Here is a 27,834-nt window from a genome sequence, read left to right as displayed (position 1 = left end):
TCTTGGAGCACAATCAAACCATATTCTGTAGGTAAAGACCTAGCATCTCTCTCTATCTCTCTCAGCTGTTATTTTATCCAGGACAATTAGAAATGATAAATGATTGAAGAATTTCTTTTGAATAAGCTTTTGATAGGCCTACAGTTTTATCTGTAGACTATTTTATGTAGCCTACCACTTTCAGCACTGCTCATTTTGAAACTTCAGTATGTTAATGCTTTCTTAACATATTTGACACACTAAAGCATTGTGGTGATAGGCAGTTCATGATTTTCTTTCATCATTCAAGCTATTAAAGTAGCTTCCTTATGCAATGAGAGATGCATTTTGATAACAGGAAATTAACCCCTCTTCTAATGCACCTGTTAGAAGAAACCCTCAATTTAACATTAATCTAGGTCAATTTATGAGTAGGCTATACACTCAGGATTGTACAGGTAGCTGTTAATACCTGCTGGGCATTGCTGCCTGTCGCACCTCCTCTGGTGCCCATGGGTCAGCAAGAGAAAATAAGACTTGTGACACAAACATCTTTATTGTATAAATTACTAGACAAACAATACACTGAATACTATATTAATTTGAATATTTTGCAAGTGCTGCATACATTGTGATAAATAATCTATCTCCCTCTTCTCATCTAGTCAAACCAGGCCAGGATGAGGTTGAGTTAGAGAGAGAAGTAGAGTAGGCCTAGATTACTTTTGCTGTGAGTGTGGTCATCTATTGCATTTCTAAACCACTGCCCAAACTAAGATTCATTTTAAATAAATAGTTGATATAGTCAACACACATTTCCTGGTGTTTTCTGGTAGCTGAAAGAGATATTCATGCATGAATATTGCGCCTTTTTGCATAGGCCGCTTGGTCAATAAGTAATCGCATGTGCTCCGCTGATTATGAGGGGCCGGTCTGGGCCAAAAATGCCCGGGCCATTTTGTTCTCCCAGTCCAGGCCTGATCAATACTGTACCTCTACTCTACTACTGTTAAGCAATGAATACAACAGGATACTGGGCATAAATACCAGGTCCAGGTGACACAGCACAACTGTTCCTCACTGGCTCCTCTGCTATGCACTGGGACAGGTCTTCAGAGCAAATGGAAAAATAAAACAATCACAGTTAGTGCAATTCACCTTGTCTGTAATCTTTTTTGGACAAATTTGACACACATCTTACATTGGTCCAATGGCCCCACACACTAAAGGACTCTTGTTGAAACAAATTTGTTGGAAAGCTGGTGTTCTTAACTACACATATTGTTCTTAAATTTGAGTGTAGCTCTTTGTGAGAAATATTGCAGCAGTCTCTTCTGGAATAAACACGGGAACTGACCTGTGGTGGGGATTCTAACAGAAAGCTGGTGCTACTATCACATTATCTCTAATTCAATTAATCATTATCCCATTTATATTCATAGGGAAATTTTTTATTTTTTTTTAATCATTTTTTATTATCAGTAGGCCTACCTCCGCCACATAATGATGTGATTGAGTTTGTCTTTGTTGTCTTTGTTCATTACTGGGTGCACAGCTTACCACTAGGGGGCGCCAAATCTTTAACTATTTACTGGACATTGCCAACAGCAGGCAAGGACTCGTCACTCACGGGACTTTGCAGTTAACCAGTTGATCAGACACCATGAAAGATCAAAAGAAACGGTTGTTCTTCCCTACCCTTTTCACAAAGTCAATATTAGGCAGTGCTCTGCTCCTTGATATTCATTTTCTCCTCATAAGGATGACTGGAATTCACCAGAATTTAATCCACAATGCCTGCCATTTTGCATAGCTCTCTAGCTTTTGGAATTGGGAGATTAAAAAGGATAAGGACGTGCCACTATTAAGACTTTATTCGCAACAGAATGTTTACAAGAAGTACACAAAACTGGAATACCACAATGAGTAGCTTCTTCACTGATTACCACTACGAGACTTCTCAGTCAAATTAATAACATATCCGCATCAGATATTTTTTTCCGCATGTCAACTACTGACACAGATTTTTTATCAGAGTTCACCCAATCACAAGTCGGAGCTTCAGTCTCCTGTCCGGATCCCTTCACTCCCACTGAGGCTCGGTCCAGAGCCCTTCGGTCCTCCAAATAAAAATAAAAATATCTCGGCAATAACCAATGAGTGTTTAGTATTTTGCTATTGGCAAAGCACATATTCACATGCCATTTAAGTCCAGTGAGACTCCACTCACAACCGTTGTCATGAGGGGCAAAAAAAACTTCAAGCAGACGTTAGATGAACCGCAGAATCTTATTACTGCCTGAATTTATCAGGTTGAGCACATGCATATCTATTAGGGTGCATCAGATGCCCCCTATGAAAAGATATTGCCTTGGCCCTATAGTAAAAATGTTCTACATCAAGTAAAAACACATTGTGTAAAATATTTTGAAATTTGGATGAAGTCTACCGGGGCCACCAGTCCCATGAAAATAGAAAATAATGGTGATAGTCAAAATCTTGGATAGAAACAGGGCTGGACTGGCCATCTGGCATGGTGGGCATTTCCCGGTGAGCCCCGCACCCTCGTGGGCCCCCATTTTTTTTTTTTTTTTTACATTACTGAAAATAGGAGTCCACGAGGGTGCGGGGCCCACCGGTGAGTCAGTTCTCCGGCACTAATAATAATGAGGGGCCCCGCTTAAATCCAAAAGTGCCCGGGCCCTATTTATCCCCCAGTCCAGTCCTGAATAGAAATGGACATTTCGGTGCATCAAGCTACCCAATAAAAACATATTGCCTCAGCTGTGTGATAAAAAAATGTTCTATGCACAGTAAAATCACTCTGGAAAATGTGTTGAAATTTAGATTAATTCTACTGGGTCCACCAGGCCCATGAAAATACAAAACGGTGATAGTGATGGGCAACCTGGATTCCAAAGTCTAGTGCCACATATTCAAAATATAGCCAATATAATGAGCCACTGCTAGTATCAAGCAAGAGATTGCGAAGCTGTATGACTTTTGTGTGTTTCACCTGTGGGCCTACAGGATTGTACAGGTAGCTGTTAATACCTGGTGGAACATATGTACTAAAGCTGTGAATGCTCCTTGGAATGACTTGTGTTTTTTCAAGAAATCCCTGCAGTAGTTCAATAGAGTACATACAATACAACTGTATGTGATGTTGGAAAGAGTGGCTTCCCAAAACCTGTACTTAAGTGACTTCTATGTATGTCATGGGTATCACCAGGTCCAGAGTCCATTGCCAAGGGCCTCTCAGGTAAGTTATGGTACTCATCTGATGGAGTAAAGTGAAATACTACCACAGGCGATGGGATAAAGAAGTAATGGCACTCTTCAATACAGTTGTATTGACTGCCTTGTAGCCTAGTCATTCCAAGGAACATTCACAGCTTTAGTACTGATGTTCCTCCATGAATTGTAGGCCCACCGTGAAACACACAAATATAACAGTCATGCAGCTTTGCAATCTCTTGCTTGATACTAGCAGTGGTCCAAGGCAGTAAGGAATTGATATTGTGTTGCAAAACAGCAATTTTGCCTAAATATAGCAGTTTGACCATCAGTCTGTCCTGAGACTGAAGTCTGTGTAAGTGGATCGACTGAATGCACACTCTGCTTAGATATTCCTTCTGTTTGTGCTCCCAATACAGGTAATTTCACTAATTACCTCATCAACCTATCTTAAGTGGTAATTAGGATCAGCTGGTTCATTATATTGGCTGGGGCAAATGTGTCACACGGTTTGTCCACCTCTTTTTTAAGACAATGGGAAACCTAGATTCAAAAGCTACAATCCAGTGCCACAGATTTCAAATAACCTGGTTTTACCTGTCCAATTGCCCTAACTGGAAAGGTAAAACTAGGTATGTCATTTGGAATATGTGGCACTGGACTTCAGCTTTGGAATCCAGGTTGCCCATCACCATCACCATTATTTTGTATTTTCATGGGCCTGGTGGACCCGGTAGAATTCATCTAAATTTCAACAGATTTTACAGTGATTTTACTGTCCATAGAACATTTTTATCACACAGCTGAGGCAATATGTTTTTATTGGGTAGCTTTATGCAGCAAAATGTCCATTTCTGTTCCAAGATTCTGACTATCACCATTATTTTCTATTTTCATGGGGCTGGTGGCCCCGGTACACTTCATCCAAATTTCAAAATATTTTACACAGTGTGTTTTTACTGGGTGTAGAACATTTTTACTATAGGGCCAAGGCAATATCTTTTCATAGGGGGCATCTGATGCACCCTAATATCTATGCATATCGGATATGAAATAGCAATGTTATAAAGTTGGATAAAGCATTACTCAATAAAGCAGACTTGACAGTGTGTGTGTGTGTGTGTGTGAGAGAGAGAGAGAGAGAGAGAGAGAGAGAGAGAGAGAGAGAGAGAGAGAGAGAGAGAGAGAGAGGTTAAATGGTAACACCAACCTCTGCTTTCAAAACTTGTTTGGTTTCGTTGACCCCCCTCCTTTGTGTACATCCATGGACTGACGGCAGCAGCATCTGAATAGGGAACACCCAGGTCAACACTGGATAAAAAAAAAAGTATTGAATTACAGCAATGCATTACTTTTGCAGTAATACAGTAATGTACAGTAAGGCATTACAGGGGAAAGGGCAGCAATATTTGCTTGGTTACAATGCCAGTAACAGATTGGCAGCTGTAGCATGCATATTACAGAAAAGGTATGAGTACTGTACTTGTGCATTAGGCTAACATCCAACAGCTGTCACTATAGGGTTCTTTCTCTCTTCATCGTTCATGGTTCAGTAGATCTCGCAGCTACCTCATCCTCCTGTCAAGCAGCAGTTAGGGACTGTACGTTATTTACCGGGGGGGGGAGGGCTGGTGCGCTGGAAGTCCGGTCAAAAAAAATTATCATGGCCCCCCCCTCCACCTCAATTTTTTTCCCCATGGCCCTCCCCCCACTTCAATTTTGTTTTCCCATGGCCCTCCTCCTACAGGTAAAAAATAATAATATGTAAAATTGGTAGATGAACAACCATCATGAGAACAGTCAGAGTATCAAAGGCGGTTGTCTGCACTATTATGTGCTATCGATATCAGTGGATACCTATGAGAAGCCGCTAGAATCTACCTCTGCGGCCGCATGGGATGCCTTTTAACTCCACTGTCACCAAGACAAATTGCCTTCACTATTTTTTTTTACGTGTTAAGTAAAATAATAATAATAATAATAATGATAATAAAAACTTCCATTTCAATACCAATGTCCGAGTTGTTACTACTGTAAACTACAAAGTGGAGTTTCCCCACCGCAGCTTCAATATTTCCCTGCTCGACAAGCAGCGCCTTTCACAAGGTACGTTTTACATGTTCAGCACAGTAGCGAAGCCAGGGACGCAGGAACTGGTTTTGACCAGGGGGTGCTGTGAAAAAAATCAGTTTTTTAGATGCAATTTCCTGCGTTCTAATCAATTTTAGGGTGAGGAATGGCGAATCACATCTGAATAACTTCCTCATGTTTTATGTAGCCTAAACAAGGATGGCTAGATTTAACTTTTTTTCCCTTTAACATCTCACTTTGACATTATTAAGTTGTGGAAGTGAAACGCGCACCTGATGTGGAGGTGAGGGCGTGTTCAAGAGCAAATCGCGCTGCCTTGACAGCTTGTCTCTTCAGCATGGGCAGTGTGCAATGTGTGAATTTAGAAGAAATGCTTTGACTAGGCTATGCGATGCACTCGTGAGAGGTGACCGGGCTTTCAAATAATTTAGATTTTCTTGCGACTGTGGATCAGTGCATCTCGATCAGGACCCCTGTCCTGTCTCCCAGACCGCGCATAAAAGCACGCACGCACACACACAGGCATAGCTCTACCTTCCCGAATGTAATTACACTCTGACGGCCAAAGAGTTCGGGATGTGATCGGAGCAAGAAGCAGGCTAAGCGCCAAAGCAGCTTGAGCCATTGCTGGCTATTGATACAGGGAGAGTGAGAAAGCCACCTTTAGTTTGCATTTAACGTAGGCCATTAAGACGCATTAATAGGTGGTGCTATGGTGGTCAAATCAGCAGCAAGAGGCAAAAGGAACAAATTGCCAAAACAGAACCAGTACAACATTTAAGCAATATGACCCGAGTGGGAGGGATGATGTGCACTGACATCCTCCCTGGTGTGGTTCGGCCATAGGCACGAAGCCGAAGGCTGAGTGCCGTCGGCAATCACACCAGGGAGGATGTCAGTGCACATCATCCTGACCACGAGGGTCATATTGCTTTTATACAATAGTTCAATTGCCAACAAAATACCAGAATAAATGTTCGAATTCATGTTTATTAGTTACCTTAATCATACTTTGTTTACCTGCTCCGCTAAGCAAAGTAGTTCCGAATTGATTGTATGGTTGCTATGCAATGACGACGAGCTGACAGCGCCAGTGCGCAAAGTTCCATGAAACGGTGTGAAGTAGGCTACATTTCTGTGTGCACTGCGACTGGGCTTCGCTTACTAAAATGATGCATGAAAACACTGTGCAACTCCAACATTTTAGTTAGATGCCTATTTTATAAGCCTTTTGGCCGATATTGATTTTCACATTTTTGTGGACCGCAAACTTGCTGATAGCTGCGTAAAGACACCCCCCCTCGTCTTTCCCTCTCCAGTGTTGCATGCAACCGAGCGCTGTTCTCACACGTACAACCACACAAATCAATCCCTTGTAGGCCTATGATACCCCGATGTCTGCTAAAGTTTAGGCTACTGCAGGCTACAACTTTGTTGCTGAAACACTTCCTCATGCACACGTCTGTGGGTGCGAACCCGAGAAAGGGGTTCGCGTATCCTTAAGCAATATGACCTGAGTGGGAGGGATGATGTGCACTGACATCCTCCCTGGTGTGGTTCGGCCATAGGCACGAATCCCTCCTAATAAACTAAAAGGCAACTCATTCCAGTTCCAAGCGGCCATGATTTTAAATTGCATGGCACACGGTATCTTGCTTCCAGATGCCCACTTTGTAGCCTACTAATTTGCACGTGGTGGACGGCAAGCTTTGCTGATAGCCTAGGCTATATTTTTAAGGGCATCTCTTCCTCGTCATTCCCTCTCCCGCAGCACAAATGAGATCCTATTGTAGCGGTTCTCATACACTGCAGGAGACTGACATGGCCTTTCTGTCTGTGTCAAAAAAGTGTCCGTTGTCCCGCATATCCCCCGTTTGAAACTATCTTAATATCCTAAGTAGGCTACATTTTAGATTGCCTTCAAAAGACTACGAAATAGCGGCCGCAGAGGTCTGCCAACTGCCCAGACAACTGCACTAGAATCAGATAACTTCTTTCCTCTCTGCCAGAATCCAGCTACCAACTGGGATAGCCTACGCTCTCTGTCATGCGGGCGTGCGTGCGCCCAACTTAGTCCAGCATAGAACAATGGAATAGAATGATGGTGAGTTCAAACTACGCGGCCCTGGTTACACTCACTTTCTCCGCAGTAGACTATGAGATAGAATGATGGCGAGTTCAAAATGCGCGGCCCTGGTTACATTCTATCCATGGCGGAGTGATTATTAGTTGTGATGAGTCTCCGAGGATGATGTCCACCTAGACATCATCCTCCTTACCGACGCGTAGAATGCCAGTAGAACGCATCTCATCCAATCAGATATCGCAAAATAAATTGACCGGATCTAACTATTGTATAATTAAGCAATATGACCCGAGTGGGAGGGATGATGTGCACTGACATCCTCCCTGGTGTGGTTCGGCCATAGGCACGAAGCCGAAGGCTGAGTGCCGTCGGCAATCACACCAGGGAGGATGTCAGTGCACATCATCCTGACCACGAGGGTCATATTGCTTTTATACAATAGTTCAATTGCCAACAAAATACCAGAATAAATGTTCGAATTCATGTTTATTAGTTACCTTAATCATACTTTGTTTACCTGCTCCGCTAAGCAAAGTAGTTCCGAATTGATTGTATGGTTGCTATGCAATGACGACGAGCTGACAGCGCCAGTGCGCAAAGTTCCATGAAACGGTGTGAAGTAGGCTACATTTCTGTGTGCACTGCGACTGGGCTTCGCTTACTAAAATGATGCATGAAAACACTGTGCAACTCCAACATTTTAGTTAGATGCCTATTTTATAAGCCTTTTGGCCGATATTGATTTTCACATTTTTGTGGACCGCAAACTTGCTGATAGCTGCGTAAAGACACCCCCCCTCGTCTTTCCCTCTCCAGTGCCGCATGCAACCGAGCGCTGTTCTCACACGCACAACCACACAAATCAATCCCTTGTAGGCCTATGATACCCCGATGTCTGCTAAAGTTTAGGCTACTGCAGGCTACAACTTTGTTGCTGAAACACTTCCTCATGCACACGTCTGTGGGTGCGAACCCGAGAAAGGGGTTCGCGTATCCTTAAGCAATATGACCTGAGTGGGAGGGATGATGTGCACTGACATCCTCCCTGGTGTGGTTCGGCCATAGGCACGAATCCCTCCTAATAAACTAAAAGGCAACTCATTCCAGTTCCAAGCGGCCATGATTTTAAATTGCATGGCACACGGTATCTTGCTTCCAGATGCCCACTTTGTAGCCTACTAATTTGCACGTGGTGGACGGCAAGCTTTGCTGATAGCCTAGGCTATATTTTTAAGGGCATCTCTTCCTCGTCATTCCCTCTCCCGCAGCACAAATGAGATCCTATTGTAGCGGTTCTCATACACTGCAGGAGACTGACATGGCCTTTCTGTCTGTGTCAAAAAAGTGTCCGTTGTCCCGCATATCCCCCGTTTGAAACTATGTTAATATCCTAAGTAGGCTACATTTTAGATTGCCTTCAAAAGACTACGAAATAGTTAGGATTAATAATTTGGATTATACAATAGTTAGATCCGGTCAATTTATTTTGCGATATCTGATTGGATGAGATGCGTTCTACTGGCATTCTACGCGTCGGTAAGGAGGATGATGTCTAGGTGGACATCATCCTCGGAGACTCATCACAACTAATAATCACTCCGCCATGGATAGAATGTAACCAGGGCCGCGCATTTTGAACTCGCCATCATTCTATCTCATAGTCTACTGCGGAGAAAGTGAGTGTAACCAGGGCCGCGTAGTTTGAACTCACCATCATTCTATTCCATTGTTCTATGCTGGACTAAGTTGGGCGCACGCACGCCCGCATGACAGAGAGCGTAGGCTATCCCAGTTGGTAGCTGGATTCTGGCAGAGAGGAAAGAAGTTATCTGATTCTAGTGCAGTTGTCTGGGCAGTTGGCAGACCTCTGCGGCCGCTATTTCGTAGTCTTTTGAAGGCAATCTAAAATGTAGCCTACTTAGGATATTAAGATAGTTTCAAACGGGGGATATGCGGGACAACGGACACTTTTTTGACACAGACAGAAAGGCCATGTCAGTCTCCTGCAGTGTATGAGAACCGCTACAATAGGATCTCATTTGTGCTGCGGGAGAGGGAATGACGAGGAAGAGATGCCCTTAAAAATATAGCCTAGGCTATCAGCAAAGCTTGCCGTCCACCACGTGCAAATTAGTAGGCTACAAAGTGGGCATCTGGAAGCAAGATACCGTGTGCCATGCAATTTAAAATCATGGCCGCTTGGAACTGGAATGAGTTGCCTTTTAGTTTATTAGGAGGGATTCGTGCCTATGGCCGAACCACACCAGGGAGGATGTCAGTGCACATCATCCCTCCCACTCAGGTCATATTGCTTAAGGATACGCGAACCCCTTTCTCGGGTTCGCACCCACAGACGTGTGCATGAGGAAGTGTTTCAGCAACAAAGTTGTAGCCTGCAGTAGCCTAAACTTTAGCAGACATCGGGGTATCATAGGCCTACAAGGGATTGATTTGTGTGGTTGTGCGTGTGAGAACAGCGCTCGGTTGCATGCGGCACTGGAGAGGGAAAGACGAGGGGGGGTGTCTTTACGCAGCTATCAGCAAGTTTGCGGTCCACAAAAATGTGAAAATCAATATCGGCCAAAAGGCTTATAAAATAGGCATCTAACTAAAATGTTGGAGTTGCACAGTGTTTTCATGCATCATTTTAGTAAGCGAAGCCCAGTCGCAGTGCACACAGAAATGTAGCCTACTTCACACCGTTTCATGGAACTTTGCGCACTGGCGCTGTCAGCTCGTCGTCATTGCATAGCAACCATACAATCAATTCGGAACTACTTTGCTTAGCGGAGCAGGTAAACAAAGTATGATTAAGGTAACTAATAAACATGAATTCGAACATTTATTCTGGTATTTTGTTGGCAATTGAACTATTGTATAAAAGCAATATGACCCTCGTGGTCAGGATGATGTGCACTGACATCCTCCCTGGTGTGATTGCCGACGGCACTCAGCCTTCGGCTTCGTGCCTATGGCCGAACCACACCAGGGAGGATGTCAGTGCACATCATCCCTCCCACTCGGGTCATATTGCTTAAACATCCAACAATAGCACAGCCATTACACACCGCGGCAATTCAACTTTGACAACTGTGATGATAGACAAGCTAGGCACACCATCGGCTGTGCTCTCCTTCAGATTCACCCCATAGCCAACTCCGAGGCTAAGCTAGACTACTTCACCAGCAACAGGCAAGACCTAGCATACCAATACACGCTTCTACGAATCCAATCTCCACAGCAAGAAACAAAAGTCACTTCTTACCTGACACGATGCACAACTTTGGTGACATTCCCTTCTCCCGTCACGCTTTAAATGTAGCCTACATAATTCCTTGCTTAGTTGGTCCGTTTTTGTTCACCAAAGTGATGAGACTTCTCTTCACAACAAGTTAGCTCCTCCAATGGTTTCAAGACCTTATGATGCATGGCCAACACATCGCCGTTAATACCACTTTTATTAGGCCTACTACCTTGACACCACAAGCTAAACAAAACAAACTCGCGTCACTGCACCGTTCTACCAAAGTACGTCTAGGCCTAGGTACTGTTCTTTCCGGTCTGGTTGGGGTCTAAAAGTTCTTTGAACACATGTAGCCTAAAGCACACGGCGGTGCCAATAAATAAAAGCATGACTTACCAGAGGCTGTGACGTGACCACCAGTTGACTACAACACCTCTCCAAAATTCCTCTGGAAATGCCCATCCAATTCGTTGTCAAAACTTCCCAAACTGTTTAGCCCATATAGTTCACCTCAGCTAGTTTGATATTTGCTCACGGGCATTTTCTATGATGCGCAATGTTCCTCCGTAGTACTAGCAATCCTACAGTGAAAGAGAGTCAGCGCGGGCAATCTACAGTAGCTGCACCTGATAGTTTTTTGACTACAGATACACGCTTCAGTGCTATAGTATGCACCGGGACCTTGCATCGCAAGGCGATGTGTTTCAGAGCATGTTTTATTATTGTTTAAACAAATACATAAAAATAAAATAAAATAAATTCGTTTTTTTTTCCCATGGCCCTCCCCCTAACTCCGATTTTTTTTGCCATGGCCCTCCCCTCCACCTCATTTTTTTTCATCATGGCCCTCCCCCCCCTACGCACCAGCCCCCCCCCAGTAAATTACGAACAGTCCCTTAGAATATCTGGGAAAATAAACAAAAACAACAGTCCATCTGTGCTCACCAGTTTGGGTTGAATGTTGTAAACCTGATGATTTCCTGCCTTAGTACCATGACGTGTTAAAATCTTTTTATTCATTATTTGTATGCCTGTATGTTTACTTTCTACGTAGTGTGACTTGGTGCCTACAAAACTTTGAACAATTCAACTAGTTTGCATGCAGCCACTTTGAAGTCGCCCTTACAGTGGCCTGATGTGTTTTCACATAGACCTTGAAATAATCTATGTAAAGGGAGATCATACCATATGCTTACAACAACCAAAGTGCTGCGCATAGAATAAACAAAATATAATAATAATAATCAGGGTGCGATTTGTTGAAGAACCAGAAGGGGGGGATAAGTTTCAGATTTTAAGCATTATCAATGGAGTAACATTGCAAATATTCAAATCCTGTAGGAAAAGTGGAGGTATCAAAACCAGAAGGGGGGACAATCCCCCCCTACAAATCGCACCCTGATAATAATAATAATAAGAAGAAGAACGACACAACAGGACGCAGTTTAAGTGCTGGCTACAACGCTAATCTGCCAAAGTGATATGATACGACAGTCATGTAGTCAAGCTACGAAATGCTCTTCCTGCCGTTTGTTTTCAATTACCAAACAGCTAAAAACTAGACCGTTCAAAACTGTAATAAATAATAAATTACCTTGGCTGATATCCCATGTAGACTAGTGGGAAGAAGTGCACCTCGATTCCGCCTGTCAAACTGTCCTCCCAGGTCTCTTGACTGGCGCGAAATTCGGGACAAACACACACACACATGCACGCACGCACGCACGCACACAAACACAAACACCCACAAACACACACACGGTGTTGAAGGTGAAAAGGTTTCAGGAGCAGAGCAAATGGGTCAGTGTGTCAGCAGCACCACCTGAGTTAATATTCGATTTCGAACCACATTACTGCTTCGTCGTTTTCAAGCTATATATTTTGTCCTCACCGATGAAATAAACGTCACCACATGTTATCATCAATTGGCCAATCATTGCCAAGTACTTTACATCGTTTTCATAGCCTATTGGCTGAACTGTATAAACATCAAATGTCGTGAAGTAACGCGCGACAATCTCCCGCCTTCATTTGACAGTCGGCTAACCAGCTGTAAGCGACGTTACTGTAAACACGACTTCTCGTCAAGTTTTTTCCGCCTCTGAAGTGGCCTAAATATGTTGTCAACACATATGGGATAACAGCGACAGTGAAGACAGCGAAACTGGTGGATTATCCAGTGGGGAAGAGTATGACATCTTGGACCGTGAGCATGTCATCATGTGACATGTCCGACACTGAGGAAGAAGAGAAGTGAGTAAAAGTTTTTTGATGTTCTGCTTGTGTTTGCCAGTCTAGTTGCAGCCATCAAAACCGCATGATTACATGGGATTGAAGTCCGGACAGATTGTTTTATGTGCGGTGCCTTTACCAACTCTCTTACAACTAAAATAAACTGTGGTTTTGTGCCTTTTTACATCACTGTTTATCTCGCTCTATCTCGCTGGCACCGAGTAGCCCAGGCTTCAGTCAGCTGTTTTGTTTGCCGGCTAGCTACATGCAGCCTCGCCTAAACGTTTGATAACATGGGAGGATGGCAGCCTGGGTTGTTCACGGATTGCATTTATAACTAAAATAAACCGAGACATGTGTCTTGATATCACTGTTTACTTCGCTTTATCTGTTAGCTCATAGAGTTGCAACTCTAGCAGAATTTGGCCTTTGAATAACGTGTGTGTGTGTGTGTGTGTGTGTGTGTGTGTGTGTGTGTGTGTGTCTCAACATCTAGAATTCAACATCTTCCCTTGACCACGACTCAGCCTCAGCCCTTCTCCAATTCTGAGGTGGATGGGCCACAACTCAACGGGATGTCGGAGGCAGAGCGTCCAGGTGTGGCGAAGGGACGAGGAAGGAGATGGGGAGAGTGAGACCTGCCCATCCATACAGGAGCGGTCATGATGCTAACCACACTCCCCAACTGCCACCTTTCCGTCCACTCTGCCAACCTGGTATTTACATTGATGTTCCAGCAACAAAAGGGACAATGACGAGGGCAATACATTTTTTAAAGCTTTTTTTTTTAACTGATGCCCTGCTCCTGCAAATCTGTGCCTTCACCAACACATAGGCATGGGAGGCAGTCCCCAGGAAGCCATACTGTACTTTGGTTGTATGGATGGCACATGGAGAGAAAGTAGTCAGGCGGAATTGGAAATTCTCATCGCCCTTTTTTCTGTTTTTTTTTTTTTTTTCAGTTTTGTCACAGTAAAAATTACAAGTGTGGGATTCGACGGAGTATGATGATAAGAGGAAACAGAAATCCAGTAATGACAGGTGCTGTTTTGATTGACATAGCTATTGTGTAATATTCAATTACATGATTGTTAATTTTCGATCATAAGAAAAAAAGTGAAATCTAAGAAAAGTAAAACAAGACATTTTCCTTATATATATTATTTGTAATGGGTGCTCAGTGTTGATGACCAAAAAGGGCTTAATCAATATGTTTTGTAAAAGTTCTAGTAGGGTCATAAATGGAGGTTCCGTGACCATCCTCTGGCAACAATGTTTTGATGATTGATTTGACCTCTATGGACCCTTTAGAAAAGATTTAGCCCCTATGTCCCTCGCAAAAATCCAGACATTTTTTGAGCCAAATTCAAAATGGCGTCTCTAAAATATAACTTTTGATCTGAATGACCTAGAATCATGTATGAAGGCACTTTTTCATATGAGTCAACCATGAGGATTCCAAATGTGACATCATTTTGGTTATAAAACTTCGTTTTGACAGCGAAATTCAAGATGGCCGCCATCTTGAAACGTTATTTTCGACCTTTTTAGGCCGTCACCGCCCAAAATGATCATATTTGGACTAGGAACCTCCCAATTTGTGTGACTGTATTTCTCATGTAAAGATATTGAGAGAATAGCTGATCTACAAGCCCAGAATTCCTCACATTGTTGGGCGTAGTGGGCTTGTAGATGGGCTATTTTAACAATGTGTCTTTTTTTAGTAGGCTATTATTTGACAATTTGGCCGATATTTTAGCATTGTTTGATGATTACTTTGGATGCAGTGATGATCTTTTACTTTGAGAGTCCTTACATCATGACCCCACCCCCCAAAACAGGGGGTCTTGACCCACAGGTTGAGAACCACTTATCTAGTAGAAAAACCCTTCACGTTTCACATTTTCCAAGCATTCTTGCACAGAGAAGCCCGTTGAGGAACTCGAGGCAAGAGCTGCTGAAATGGAAGAAGTGCGCTCACAGCAGTGATCAACTTGGTTGAAGACAGTCAGATTGTGAAGCTCCCCGAGATGCAAGAACACTGTGTTGTTGAGGAATGTGTGGTCTTATTCAACCCCAATGGCACATACAGGAAGACGCAGAAGAGCAAGCTCATCTCGAAGATCTCCCTCCACCCTGTTTTGATTTAAGAATCCTATCTTGCTCTAATTGACATAGGCATGATCTGGAGGATGGGAACTCCATCAGCAGAAGATTGGCAGACACAGGATGGCACCCTATACAAGTAGGTTGGGCTATGCCCAAAAACTGTCATCCATCATCCCTGCCTTCTCATGCTCCCAGTATCATCCAACATGATCTCCAAAAATTCCGTGCTCCTAGACACGGATGTTAAGGGCACAAAATCCGTGTCCAGGAGCACGGATTTTGCCAAAATTCCGTGCTCCTGGACACGGAATTGTTTTCCGTGCTCCTGGACACGGAATTGTTTTCCGTGATGGACACAGTGAAGTGCTCTCTCTATAGACTACTCCCACAGCTCTATGTTTCCACAGTCTTGTGTTTTCTCAGGATATGTCTAATTTCAAATATTTTTTCTAAAAAAAAAAACATTTCCTACTGACAGGTTAGGTTTAGGGATTGTTTTGGTCTGTGCACAGCTAGTTTTCTTTCATTCATTATATGAATTTGATAGCCTAGCAACCAACTGGAAAAGGTATTTCTCAAAAATATGTCTTTAATGACAGGTTAAGGTTAGGGAATGTTTTGGTCAGGGCACAACTTAAATTGCTATAGCATTATTTTGTTTAGGATTAGCATTTGGTATGTATTTTCTAATGATAGAGTTAACACAGTGCTGAGGTAATAGATAGAAAGCACTTCCGTGTGCCCATCATGGAAAACAATTCCGTGTCCAGGAGCACAGAATTTTGGCAAAATCCGTGCTCCTGGACACGGATTTCGTGTCCTTAACATCCGTGTCCAGGAGCACGGAATTTTTGGAGATCAGGCTGTATCATCGGTGCCAATGATCCCTACGATACACCATACTTAGCAAAAGAAGACGAACGAGACCTGCGCATACATGGTAATGCTCATACATACACATGAAATTGACAAGTTCCCATCTGCCAAGTCTTTCAAAATGTTATTGTGTAGTGTCAAAAACAAGAAAAAGACTACACCATTGAGCAGTCTGAAGCTCTTCACTGTTAATGATGGTCAATGACAGTCAGGTTGTAGTGGCCCTGTTGTTATTGAGATGGCAGATAGCCTGTAAAACAGTGTAGCTGCACAATGCCATGATGCCAACTCAAGGTTCTATGAAAAAGGGAAATCATCAGTGTATGAGCTCCCAGGGTCACCCCTATGTTGCCCGGGAGCTATGTTCCCCGAGTCCTATGTCCCCCCGCCACCGGGGAACTTAGAACCCTTTTTTCAAAAAGGGGTTCTATTCCTGCTGCTTCCAAGTAGACTGCTGCCGCATGACTAGCGAGGGTTGTTGTCAGAGTTACGGTTAGGGTTAGGCTGCCACTGTTCGCAAACTTGACATGAAATACGCATGGCAACCGTTCGTGCAAGAGATATGCATGTGAAGCATCCTGGGCCATACAATGCGGGGAACATGGGACCCTTTTTAGAAAAAAGTAAGTTGGCATCACAGCCTCTAAAATAGTGTAGCTGAACAATGCAGTCTGCCATCTCTTGTCAGCAGGTCATGGAAGAGGACAGTCTCTTCGTTTCTCTCAATGCTTAGCATGCCAGGAAGCTGCCGTAGACATCGGTATCGGTATATCAATATTAGCTGCATCAATAACAACAGGGCCACTACAACCTGATCATTGACCATCATAAACCGTGAAGAGCTTCAGACTGCTCAATGGTGTAGTCTTTTTCTTGATTTTGACACTACACAATAACATTTTGAAAGACTTGGCAGATGGGAACTTGTCAATTTCATGTGTATGTATGTGCATTACCATGTATGCGCAGGTCTCGTTCGTCTTCTTTTGTTAAGTATGGTGTATCATAGGGATCATTGGCACCGATGATACTGGAAGCATGAGAAGGCAAGGATGATGGATGACAGCTTTTGGGCTTAGCCCAACCTACTTGTATAGGGTGCCGTCCTGTGCCTGCCAATCTTCTGCTGATGGAGTTCCCATCCTCCAGATCATGCCTATGTCAATTAGAGCAGAGTTTCTCAAAGTGGGGCAAAAGCCTTCCTGGGGGGGGGGGGGGGCATCACAGGGGGGGCGTGTGACATCTGCCCCCCTCCCCCCCAAAAAAATATATTTCCTATATGGCCAATAAGCCAATATGTTTAAAGCCCCCCTCACCAACATTATATTATTAATTGTCATTGATTTGAATATAATAGGAAATGAACACACATCTGCACTGCATTCGACTGCAGTCCCTCTTTGTTTTATCTCACCTTTCCTTTAATTCTGTGCAGCAATCGCAAAATCAGTTTGCGCAAGTACTGCTTTTGCTTGGAAACCATTTATTTACTAATTTACCTCAGGTCAGACATAACTATGATAGCGCCAGCCAGAAGTGATTTTTACCCCAGAAAAAGGGGGAGGGGGCACGGAGGCATCCAGACCCTCTGAGGGGGGAAATGATGGGAAAAGTTTGAGAACCACTGAATTAGAGCAAGATAGGATTCTTAAATCAAAACGGGGTGGAGGGAGATAGATGAGCTTGCTCTTCTGCGTCTTGCTGTATGTGCCATTGGGGTTGAATAAGACCACACATTCCTCAACAACACAGTGTTCTTGCATCTCGGGGAGCTTCACAAACTGACTGTCTTCAACCAAGTTGATCACTGCTGTGAGCGCACTTCTTCCATTTCAGCAGCTCTTGCCTTGAGTTCCTCAACGGGCTTCTCTGTGCAAGAATGCTTGGAAAATGTGAAACGTGAAGATTTATTTTGGGTTTAAAAAAAAAAAAAACCCTATGGTGGTTTCAGTGGTTCTCAACCTGTGGGTCAAGACCCCCTGTTTTGGGGGGTGGGGTCATAATGTAAGGACTCTCAAAGTAAAAGACCATCACTGAACCCAAAGTAATCATCAAACAATGCTAAAATATCGGCCAAATTGTCAAATAATAGCCTACTAAAAAAAGACACATTGTTAAAATAGCCCATCTACAAGCCCACTACGCCCAACAATGTGAGGAATTGTGGGCTTGTAGATCAGATATTCTCTCAATATCTTTACATGAGAAATGGAGTCACGGTGACGGCCTAAAAAGGTCGAAAATGATGGTTCTAGATGGCGGCCATCTTGAATTTTGCTGTCAAAACAAAGTTTTATAACCAAAATGATGTCAGATTTGCCAATCCTCATGGTTGACTTGTATGAAAAAGTGCCTTCATACATGATTCTAGGTCATTCAGATCAAAATTATTTTTTAGAGATGCCGCTGGACGCCATTTTGAATTTGGCTCTCTAGCAAAAAATGCCGGGATTTTTGCGAGGGACATGGGGGCTAATCTTTTCTAAAGGGTCCATAGTGGTCAAATCAATCATCAAAACATTGTTGCCAGAGGATGGTCACGGAACCTCCATTTATGACCCTACTATTCATGGTTGCAAATAAATCAACAATATTCTGCACAATTATAGTATTGAGTGTTTTCATGGTGAGAAGGGGAAAAAATGTATGTTAAGCTGTAATTTAATGGGTGAAAACTTTTCCATATGCCTATATGTTGTTTTGTGTGTCCAAAAGTATAATCAAATATATATAGCTGTGTCTAAAACAACCTTTTGACCATTGTGACTAAAGATTTGGGTCAAATGTGAAACTCTGAAGCAAATCTATAATTCTATAATTTGTGCTGCACCATGCAAGGCATAATGAATTGACTGTAACTTTTGACCAGAAAATGATGAATTGATTTTGTTTTTTTTCATTGAGTAGGGGACAACTTAATTAGTCTTTCATACACTCTTAAGTTTTTCTATATCTACAAAAGAAATTAGGGGTAAAGTAAGATTTGTGATGACAAATTCATTTTTTTTACATTTTTTCTTATTATTTTTGAGGATATTTATTGAAGTAATTTATAATGAAACATGCATACCTATTCATGTTTTATATCATTTTAAAGTGCATCTAATTCTGATTACAATGGTGTATGTATTGTATCTCTACCATGTAGTATGGCCACACAATACGCTTTTGTTTGACACGAGGTCATCAAGTGTGAAAAAAATGGAATGTTCGGGTCAGTCACCAAAGTGTTAAAAATCTCATTTGCATATTTTGTGATTAATTCCTTTTAGACATCCTTTTGAAACATTTCCAATGTGATTTAAATGTTATTCTGCTTTGTTTTAGTGATTTGTAGGCTTTTTTCTTATCTTGCACCAATCCCTTTTATTAACCCTCTGGAGTCTAGGGCCTCTGAGAGGCTTTCAGGCCGTTAGGAACACCTAACAAAAAGAATTTGAGAGTAAAGTGAATGTTATATAACTGTATATTACTTTGGAAGATGTAAATTAATGGTCCGATCATTTTTGACCGAAACACCATGAATGTAACAAGTTGGTGTATCTTCCACAATTCTTTAGGAATTTAATTGTATTTCATTTTGATCATTTGAATAGGTTAGCTGGAGGATATCATGAAGTGTCATTTGTGTATGATGAAAAATAGAGAAGTTATTTAAGAATGAAGTTGCAAAATGGTCATTTTTGACCGTAACACAACCAGAGGGTTAACCAAGTGTTGCCAAAACTGATATTTGTTATGTTGTTGTTTTTATTATTATATATGTGTGATTTTCTTTTCCATTTTATTGAGAGGATCCCCGATAGGACATGAAGACATTGCTTCACATTGTAAAAGCTGCTTCTGTTGTTGTTGTTGTTGTTGTATTATCCCCTTCCATTATGCAACTATTGTTTGTTCCAGGTGTAGAAAACATACCCAATTGATAACTGAAAAAAAAATTGATACCCAAGCTTTTTATCTTGTTGTGTTCTGCTTACTACTTTAATAAACAAATCTACATGATAACAAGTGCATAGTAAGCTGATCCACGCTTTAGATCGAGTACCTGCAAAATGCATTGTTAATTGTTAACAAGTGGCTTGTTAAGTGTCTATAAGCATTAATAAAAACATCAATAAGCTTGTTATATCTTCTTGTGTACTGCTTATAGTATTTTTATGACTACTATAATAAGCATAGCTACATGATAACAAGTGCATAGTAAGCTGATCCCCGCTTTAGATCGGGTACCTGCAAATTTCATTGTTAGCTGTTAACAAGTGGCTTGTTAAGTGTCTATAAGCATTAATAAGCAGCTTATAACATGTTATTAAAAAAATAATAAGCGTGTTATAGAAACTTGTAAGGGCATAACTACCTGCTTATGAGTGACCATTAACACCTATTACAATACTATAAGAACACTATTAACCCATTGTAAGCAGCTTAGAGGATGTTAATAAGGTTAATAAGCATGTTATGGGCACTTGTAAGAGTGTTATTACCTGCTTACTGGAGACTAATAAACGCTTATTACGATACTATAAGAACACTTTTAACCCATTATAAGCAGCTTAGAGAACGTTAATAAGGTTTATAAGCATGTTATGGGCACTTGTAAGAGTATTATTACCTGCTTACTGGAGACTTATAAACGCTTATAACGATACTATAAGAGCCCTATTAACCCATTATAAGCAGCTTAGAGGACGTTTATAAGGTAAATAAGCATGTTATAAGCTCGTTATAAGGATATAACTACCTGCTTACTAGTGACTATAAGCGCTTATTACAAGAACCTTAATATAAAGCGCTACCGAAAATTGCTCGGCTGTGGAATGTGTACCATCTTGCTCTTTCTCTGTCTGAACTGAGAGCCTACTATAAAGTTAGCTATTTTAAGTCTCTTACAATGAAACATTGTCGACTTAATATATATATATATATATATAATTTTTTATTTATTTTTATTGCTAGAGACAAATAAATACACCACATAACAATGCAGCATGACATGTGAGCCACTTGATGGCTGAGCCTTCTGCCTGTCAGTGGCAAGAACTTATTTGTAAGAAGGATGGCCCAAACTGGCAATCCTGGCAATCGGATCCAGCATTTTTAGTGTCAGAATTTCTTTTGGGTACCCTGAAAAAATATTGCAGCTGTTTTTCTACTGACAGTAAAAGTGAAATGGCTAGGTCATAACATGTCACCTGGAGTTTATTTTGATGAATCTATATTTAAATGTAATATGGGCTATTTTGGTGCAATATCACCCTACCTTCTATTTGCTGTAGTTATCCTGCTGAGATCTAAACCTTGCCAAGGTTATGGGTGGGTCACAGACAGAAGTGCTAAAAAAAATATTACAGAGAAACAAAAAAGAGTAACAACATCAATGTGTCAGGGAAATGTGTCAGAAAAAGTGTACTCTTTTGCTTTAACAAGCTCTCTCTGGCTTTTGCAGAGACACTTCTCCTCCCTCGACATGTTCTTCAATATCCATTCTGTGTACTTTTTGGCTTTTATCATTGTTACTTTGCTTCTTCCTTCCCTCTGTCTCCCTTTGTTTTGGTGTCTCACTTTCCTCCTGCCCTGCCCTAGTTGCCCCATGCTACTACTCTCTATTTGTTTGTCTGTCTTTCTTTCTTCCCTTCTGTCTGCCACTGCACTTCATTTCTTCATTGTTTACCAATTGAAAATACTTCCTGTCTTTCCTCATTTCATTATTTCTCATATGTTGATTTTAATCCTCAAGAATCCTCAGGGTTTTGATCATTGAGAATATGATATTTGTTATTATTTGGTTCATCACCCCTCCCTCTATCCATCTCTTCCTATCCCTCTTTTTTCTCTGTTTCTCTGTTGATCTCTCTCTCCTTTCATATCTCTCTGTCTCTCTCTATCTCTCTATCTCCATCTCCATCTGGGGAAAAGTGGCCTAGTGATTCAGGAGATGGTCTTTAGATCAGAGAGTTGCAGGTTTGTATTCTACCCTTCCAATCCCTATCTCACTCCATGGCTGAGGTGTCCTTGGAACAAGGCACCCAACCCTGCACTGCTCCAGGGACTGTAACCAATACCCTGTACTTAGCAATAAATAACTGTAAGTCTGTAATGTAATGTAATGTAATGTAATGTAATGCAGAGATCTGGACTTGTGACTTGTGACTTGGACTGACTTGTGACTTGAGTCACAAATGACTAGACTTGAGACTTGACTTGCCAATATTAGGAATGACTTGTGACTTGCCTCAACTTGTACGCTATTGACTCGAGACTTGACTTGACTTGACAGTTTTAGCTTGCAATGACTTGCAATAGTGAGCCAAGTCTATGTAAGGGATAATGTTTTGTCCACACGTGACTATCGGAAAATATTTCCCGACGGGGTGAGTAATACCTAGCCTGGGCGAATAGCCGACTGTTGACTCCGTCAATCAGTCTGGCAAAAGCCATGAGGAATCCGTCTCTGTGGACGATGGGAGATGGTCTGATCTTACTCTATCATATAAATTATTTGAAGTTCCAAACTCAAATTAAAACCCATATTGTGTTTTATTAGCATGCCTGTTATGTTATAGCGTCGCAAAAGCATACAAATAACAAAACGAAAGTGTGAATATACCACTCTCAACTGTTTGCTGATTGGCTAAACACTGAGAGAACCGAGATCGAGGCTTTTGCCGATGTGCAGGGGCCAAAATCTTTGGGTGGAGTACATGGATGGCGTCACCAGGCTAAATAACACCCCCTGACGCCGAAGGCGGAGGGGTGTTATTTTGCTCCGAAGGGAAATATTTTCCGAAAGTCAGATGTGAACAATACATTATCCAGCTTATTATACAGCCTTTACCAACATTAGAAAGTATGAACAGTTAACCAGTAATTTATAGTAACAGGTTTATTGCCATTTTATAGCGTGCGCAAAGAAAGATAGTTCGTGGAACGCTCATAATTTAAAAAGGTTACCAAGCAACAGAGTTTGGCTGCTTTCTAACTTGTTATAGCCACGTTGCACTTTTAACTGCTTGCAGGCTGCCTCGTTCACAGCGAGATATCTACTAAACTCGGGTTGATAACAGGATCATTTCTATCTAATCGGCGACAGTATTCCAGAAAAAAAGCACAGGCAACCCAAGCACTGCTGTGCGCCCTGACCATATCGATCCTGCTACTGGCACTGTGCGCTGGATGGTTGGCTGGAGGAGGCTACTACACCCTGTCAACGAACTCCTCACTTGTTAAAAAAAAATAAAAAAAAATACTAGTGTTAATAAAAGATGTCACGACAGCAGCCGGCGGACAGTGACAGTTTGCTTTCTTGGAATGGCAACACTCGGACATGAGGGGTTGTTGCTGATGAATCTTGATGGGCTACCACTCGGCCTTCGTTGTTATTATTAGCTTCGTCAGGATGAGACATAACTATGAAAATTAATGCTGAATGAGACTTCTAGTGTTGTTGGAATTCGGAGACGTTTGAGAAGTGTCTGGTTACCGCAGCATCAGTGGGCTACCGGCAACGTGTGTTAATCGCGCTGCTGCGACCGATCTACTTGCGGAGTGATCTCTGAAGTGACCAAACTCGTTGCCATTGGCAGCGGTCATTATTAGTGGGCACTATAGAAAAATAATTGACCACAGAATGTTGGGTCCGCCCTTTGAAAGTGAATGGGAGCTCTCGCAACATTCTAGAGGGTTGAATAATAAAGACTTATAATGGAACGCAATCTCTATCCCACCCTGTACTGTAGGTAATCAGCGAGCGTGACATCCTGGGCACCCAGTTGGTGCGTCGCAACGACGAGCTGGCCCTGCTGTACGAGAAGATCAAGATCCAGCAGTCCATCCTGAACAAGGGCGAGGTGCAGTACAACCAGCGCGTGGAGGACCTACGGCTTCTCAAGATGGAGATCAAGAGGCTGCGGCGCGAGAAGGGCATCCTCAACAAGACCGTCTCCAACGTGGAAGACCTCAGGTACGAGGATGGGGGGTGGGTAGAAAGAAGGGCATTCTCAACAGGACTGTCTCCAACATTGAAGACCTCAGGTACATGAGTGGGGTGTGGGAAGAGGGATGGGAGGAGGGCGTCTTCAACAAAACTGTCTCCAACGTGGAAGACCTCAGGTACGAGGGTGGGGGGAGGGGAGAGAGAAGGGCATCTTCAACAAGACCGTCTTCAAAGTGGAAGACCTCAGGTACGAGGGTGGGGGGAGAGATGAGAGAAGGGCATCCGCAACAAGACCGTCTCAGGTATGAGGGTGCGGGAGGGAAGAGGGCTGACAGAACAAAACTGGAGATTGAGTGGGAACGCACTACGTAAGGGATAATTTACGACACGTCATTTGGATAGCAGAAAAATAATGCTAATGCTAATAATCATTTTTTGAAGTTGACAGGTAGGCATGTGATGGTCAGCAGGGGGGAAATAGACATGTTTCAGGTTTAATTACATTCAATTTGGAGTGACACATTTCTGGTGATCCAAGGCTGATGTTTCCAGACGTGTGATGCAACAGTGTCAATTCAGTGTGTTATGCTTGCAACATGCGACAGGTATGATGGGCAGTTGCGTGAGGGACACCATGTGTGAAGTGAGTGACACCATGTGTGTGAAGCGCACAGGGGTGCTTCCCGAAGGGGAAGCCAGTGTGATGGAGTAACCATCACTAGGGTTGTGGGTTGTTGTAACTGTCACGCCAATGAGCTTGGCTCTTTGATGTAGTGGTCAGAGCCCCAGTTTACTACTACAGAAGGTCTGGGTTTGAGTCGCGACTGGGCAACTCTACTTTCTTTTGCTAGACTCCTCCCAGCCGTAGTATGAATAACAGTAAATGTACTCTCTCTGAAGAGCATGCTCAACAAGACTGTCTCCAATTCAGGCAGAAGGGGGTAAATTAGTTAAGCCTGGCTCAAACTACATGACTATCGACTGGATTCTCCGCTGAAAGCCCCCCTTACGACAATCTGTGGAACGTTACCCCCAAGACCATCGCAAGCGTTTATTGGGCAAGATTTCCTTGTCGTGGCCGACGTTCTAAGATAGAACTTAAGCAGCTCAAAGAGTTGCAGATCGCAAATTGTAGAAATCAAACACTGTTTGATATTTGCGGCTGGAAATAGAACGTCAGGCTTTGTCTCAGTGGTTGCGATCAGGGATGAGATTGGCAGATTCTCTTCATGTGTGCGACGCACCCCGATGTTAAAATTGGACACAAAAGTCGTGTAGTTTGAGCTAGGCTTATGGGAAAGGCATCTTACACAAATCAGGTAATGTACTGTGTTTAGCCAAAAGACCTGTGAAAACTAGACTCAGCTGATTAAGTAAGAGCCAGAACATACACAGTACGTACTTATGTAAGCCACCGCGATAAAAACACAAAGCAATTTAGCGCACCACAGGTTAGCTGACCAGAGGCACCACAATTACAAGTTGATTATGGAAGCACCTAAACGAGCATAGTCTAAACAAGTTCAAACAATTTCATGTTAAGTTGCTGTATTCTGTGGCTTTGCTCCTGTCGAGCTAATGTCCTTCAAAAAAATCAGTCCAAAAAGATACCAGAAAAAAAAGAACAAAACATTTTGACGCCTCACTTTACTCAGGAACGCGCAGACTTATGCAAGCCAACGCAAGAAAGACACAAAGCCACCTAGTGCAGCATAGTATTCTGTTCGCTTGCTTTCGCTTGACTTCGCCTCTCTCATAGGAATGAATGGCGAAGTTCCCTTCGCTTGGCCAAATTTGTGTCTATGTGTCCCTACCGTCAGCTGATTAAGTATGAGCATATACAGTACGTACTTGTGTAAGCCAACGCAATAAAAACACAAAGCAATTTAGCGCGCCACAGGTTGGCTGACCAGAGGCACCACAATTACAAGTTGATTATGGAAGCACTTAAATGAGCATAGTCTGAAGTTCAAACGATTTCCTGTTCAGTTACTGCATTCTGTGGCCTTGCTGTTTTTTGGACTCCCGTGGTGAGCTAATTTCATTCAAAAAAAAAAAAAATCCCTCCAAAAATATGTTTTGCCAGAACAAAAGAACAAAACATTCTGACCCCTCACTCTACTCAGGAACACACAGGCTTATGTAAGACAACGCAATAAAGACACAATGAGCAATAAAGACACAAAGCCACTTAGTGCAGCACAGTGCATTATCCAACGCAACATCTGCTGATGTAACCTGCAATAGCAAGACTATTCTGATGAATAAGCACCTGGGAATGAGCGAAGACCCGAGGTAGGCCAACAAGGAGCCTCATTGAGCCAGGAGAGAGAGAGGAGGGAGGGAGGGAGAAAGAGAGAGAGCGAGAGAGAGAGAGAGAGAGAGCCAGAGAGAGAGACAGAGAGAGAGAGAAAGAGACAGAGAGAGAGAGATGCACGCACGCACACACACACACACACAAACACACACACACACACACACACACACACACACACACACACACACACACACACACACACACACACACACACACACACACACACACACACACACACACAGGGCCGCTGACAGCTTTTACTGGGCCCGGGACAAAAATATCTGAATGGGCCCCCCTTCCTCTAACCTGTTTGTACCCCCCTGTCGGCATGCCTGCACACACACACACACACACACACACAAACACACACACACACACACACACACACACACACACACACACACACACACACACACACACACACACACACACACACACACACACACACACACTCAACACACACACACACTCAACACACACACAACAGGCAGTAAAAAAAATCCTGCACAGTTCACCTTGACAGCTTTTCCCATCTCTGGAGTTGGTTATTATCAGGCTTGTTAAAAGTGGTTACTGGTGGAGCTACAGTGACCAGGGGCAATGCACTACATACACCTCCCTTCACTCTCATTTTCACACTACCGCTCTGTCTTTTACTCTTCCTCTTGATGCCTCTTTCTTTTTCCCCCCTTTCTCATCTTTCTTCTCCTTCCCCATTCATTTTAACATTTTTTTCTCTATTTCAACCTCTTCAGTCACCCCATCTCCCTTCAAATGTGCCTTAAAATGTACCAAGAATATCTTGTCTTCATAATGCATGGGGTGGTGCTCTCTCTCACACTAACACTCTGCCATGTTGTTAACCTCTTCTGCGAGCCCCCAAGTGTGTTCTACACTCATCCTCTGCATCTGTCAGTGTAAAGGTGGCAGTGGGTGGGGTGGGTGCGTGGCGGGGGATGAATCTTCCATGATTGTGTAAATTATTCAGACCACTTCCCCTCTCCTCTCTTTATCTCCCACTGGTTCACACCGGGCCGGCGCTAGGCATAGGCAGGCAAGGCGGTCGCCTAGGGTGCCAAATGTCTTGGGGGCACCCGAAAAGGCCCACGGAATTAGAATGTCAAGTGAAATAACGCATTAGACGCATTTACACAGGCAATGACTATTCATGGGTTCTAGATAAGCTGTGTTTGATCAGATGTGCGACGCTATGTTTACAGATGGCAATTACTAAAGGCACAATAAAGAAAAGCGAGTGCTCGCCTAGGGCACCAAATTGACTGGAACCGGCCCTGCGTTTGCTCATTCTTTCTTTCCCTCACGGGGGAGACCTACCTTACAGGTCCCTCACAGCACTATCTTATATCACGCTCTAACAGCAACAAGCCTGTTTCTAAATCTTATTCTGATGTGTGTGTGTGTGTGTGTGTGAGAGAGAGAGAGAGAGAGAGAGAGAGAGAGAGAGAGAGAGAGAGAGAGAGAGAGAGAGAGAGAGAGAGAGAGAGAGAGAGAGAGAGAGAGAGATAGTAGTGTGTGATGTGTGTGATAGTAGTTGTGTGGAAATGTCAGAGTTCTGTCACTTTGCAGTAGTTTTGTGTTTGTGTTATGTTGTTTTTGTATTTACCCTCTTTATTTACTCAAGGCCACCAAGCAGAGATTCTTTAAATATATAGACATATGCCAATGTAATAGGTTGCTATGGGCACCTAACATGACCAGGTTCCGGT

General features: G+C 42.8%; 1 protein-coding gene across 1 annotated transcript in view; it reads left to right on the top strand.

Moving 5' to 3' along the window:
- cfap58 (cilia and flagella associated protein 58) overlaps positions 1–27,834 on the top strand; it is a 147,988-nt gene that overhangs the window by 71,809 nt on the left and 48,345 nt on the right. The window contains exon 13 of the mRNA XM_063200032.1: positions 23,594–23,817. Within this exon, the coding sequence (XP_063056102.1) occupies positions 23,594–23,817 (224 nt within the window). The remainder of the gene's footprint in view (positions 1–23,593; positions 23,818–27,834) is intronic.

This window comes from Engraulis encrasicolus, chromosome 1, assembly GCF_034702125.1.
Source record: "Engraulis encrasicolus isolate BLACKSEA-1 chromosome 1, IST_EnEncr_1.0, whole genome shotgun sequence".
Lineage (NCBI taxonomy): Eukaryota > Metazoa > Chordata > Actinopteri > Clupeiformes > Engraulidae > Engraulis > Engraulis encrasicolus.
The sequence above is the reverse complement of the archived record's forward strand: the minus strand, read 5'-3'. Positions and strand labels throughout refer to the sequence as shown.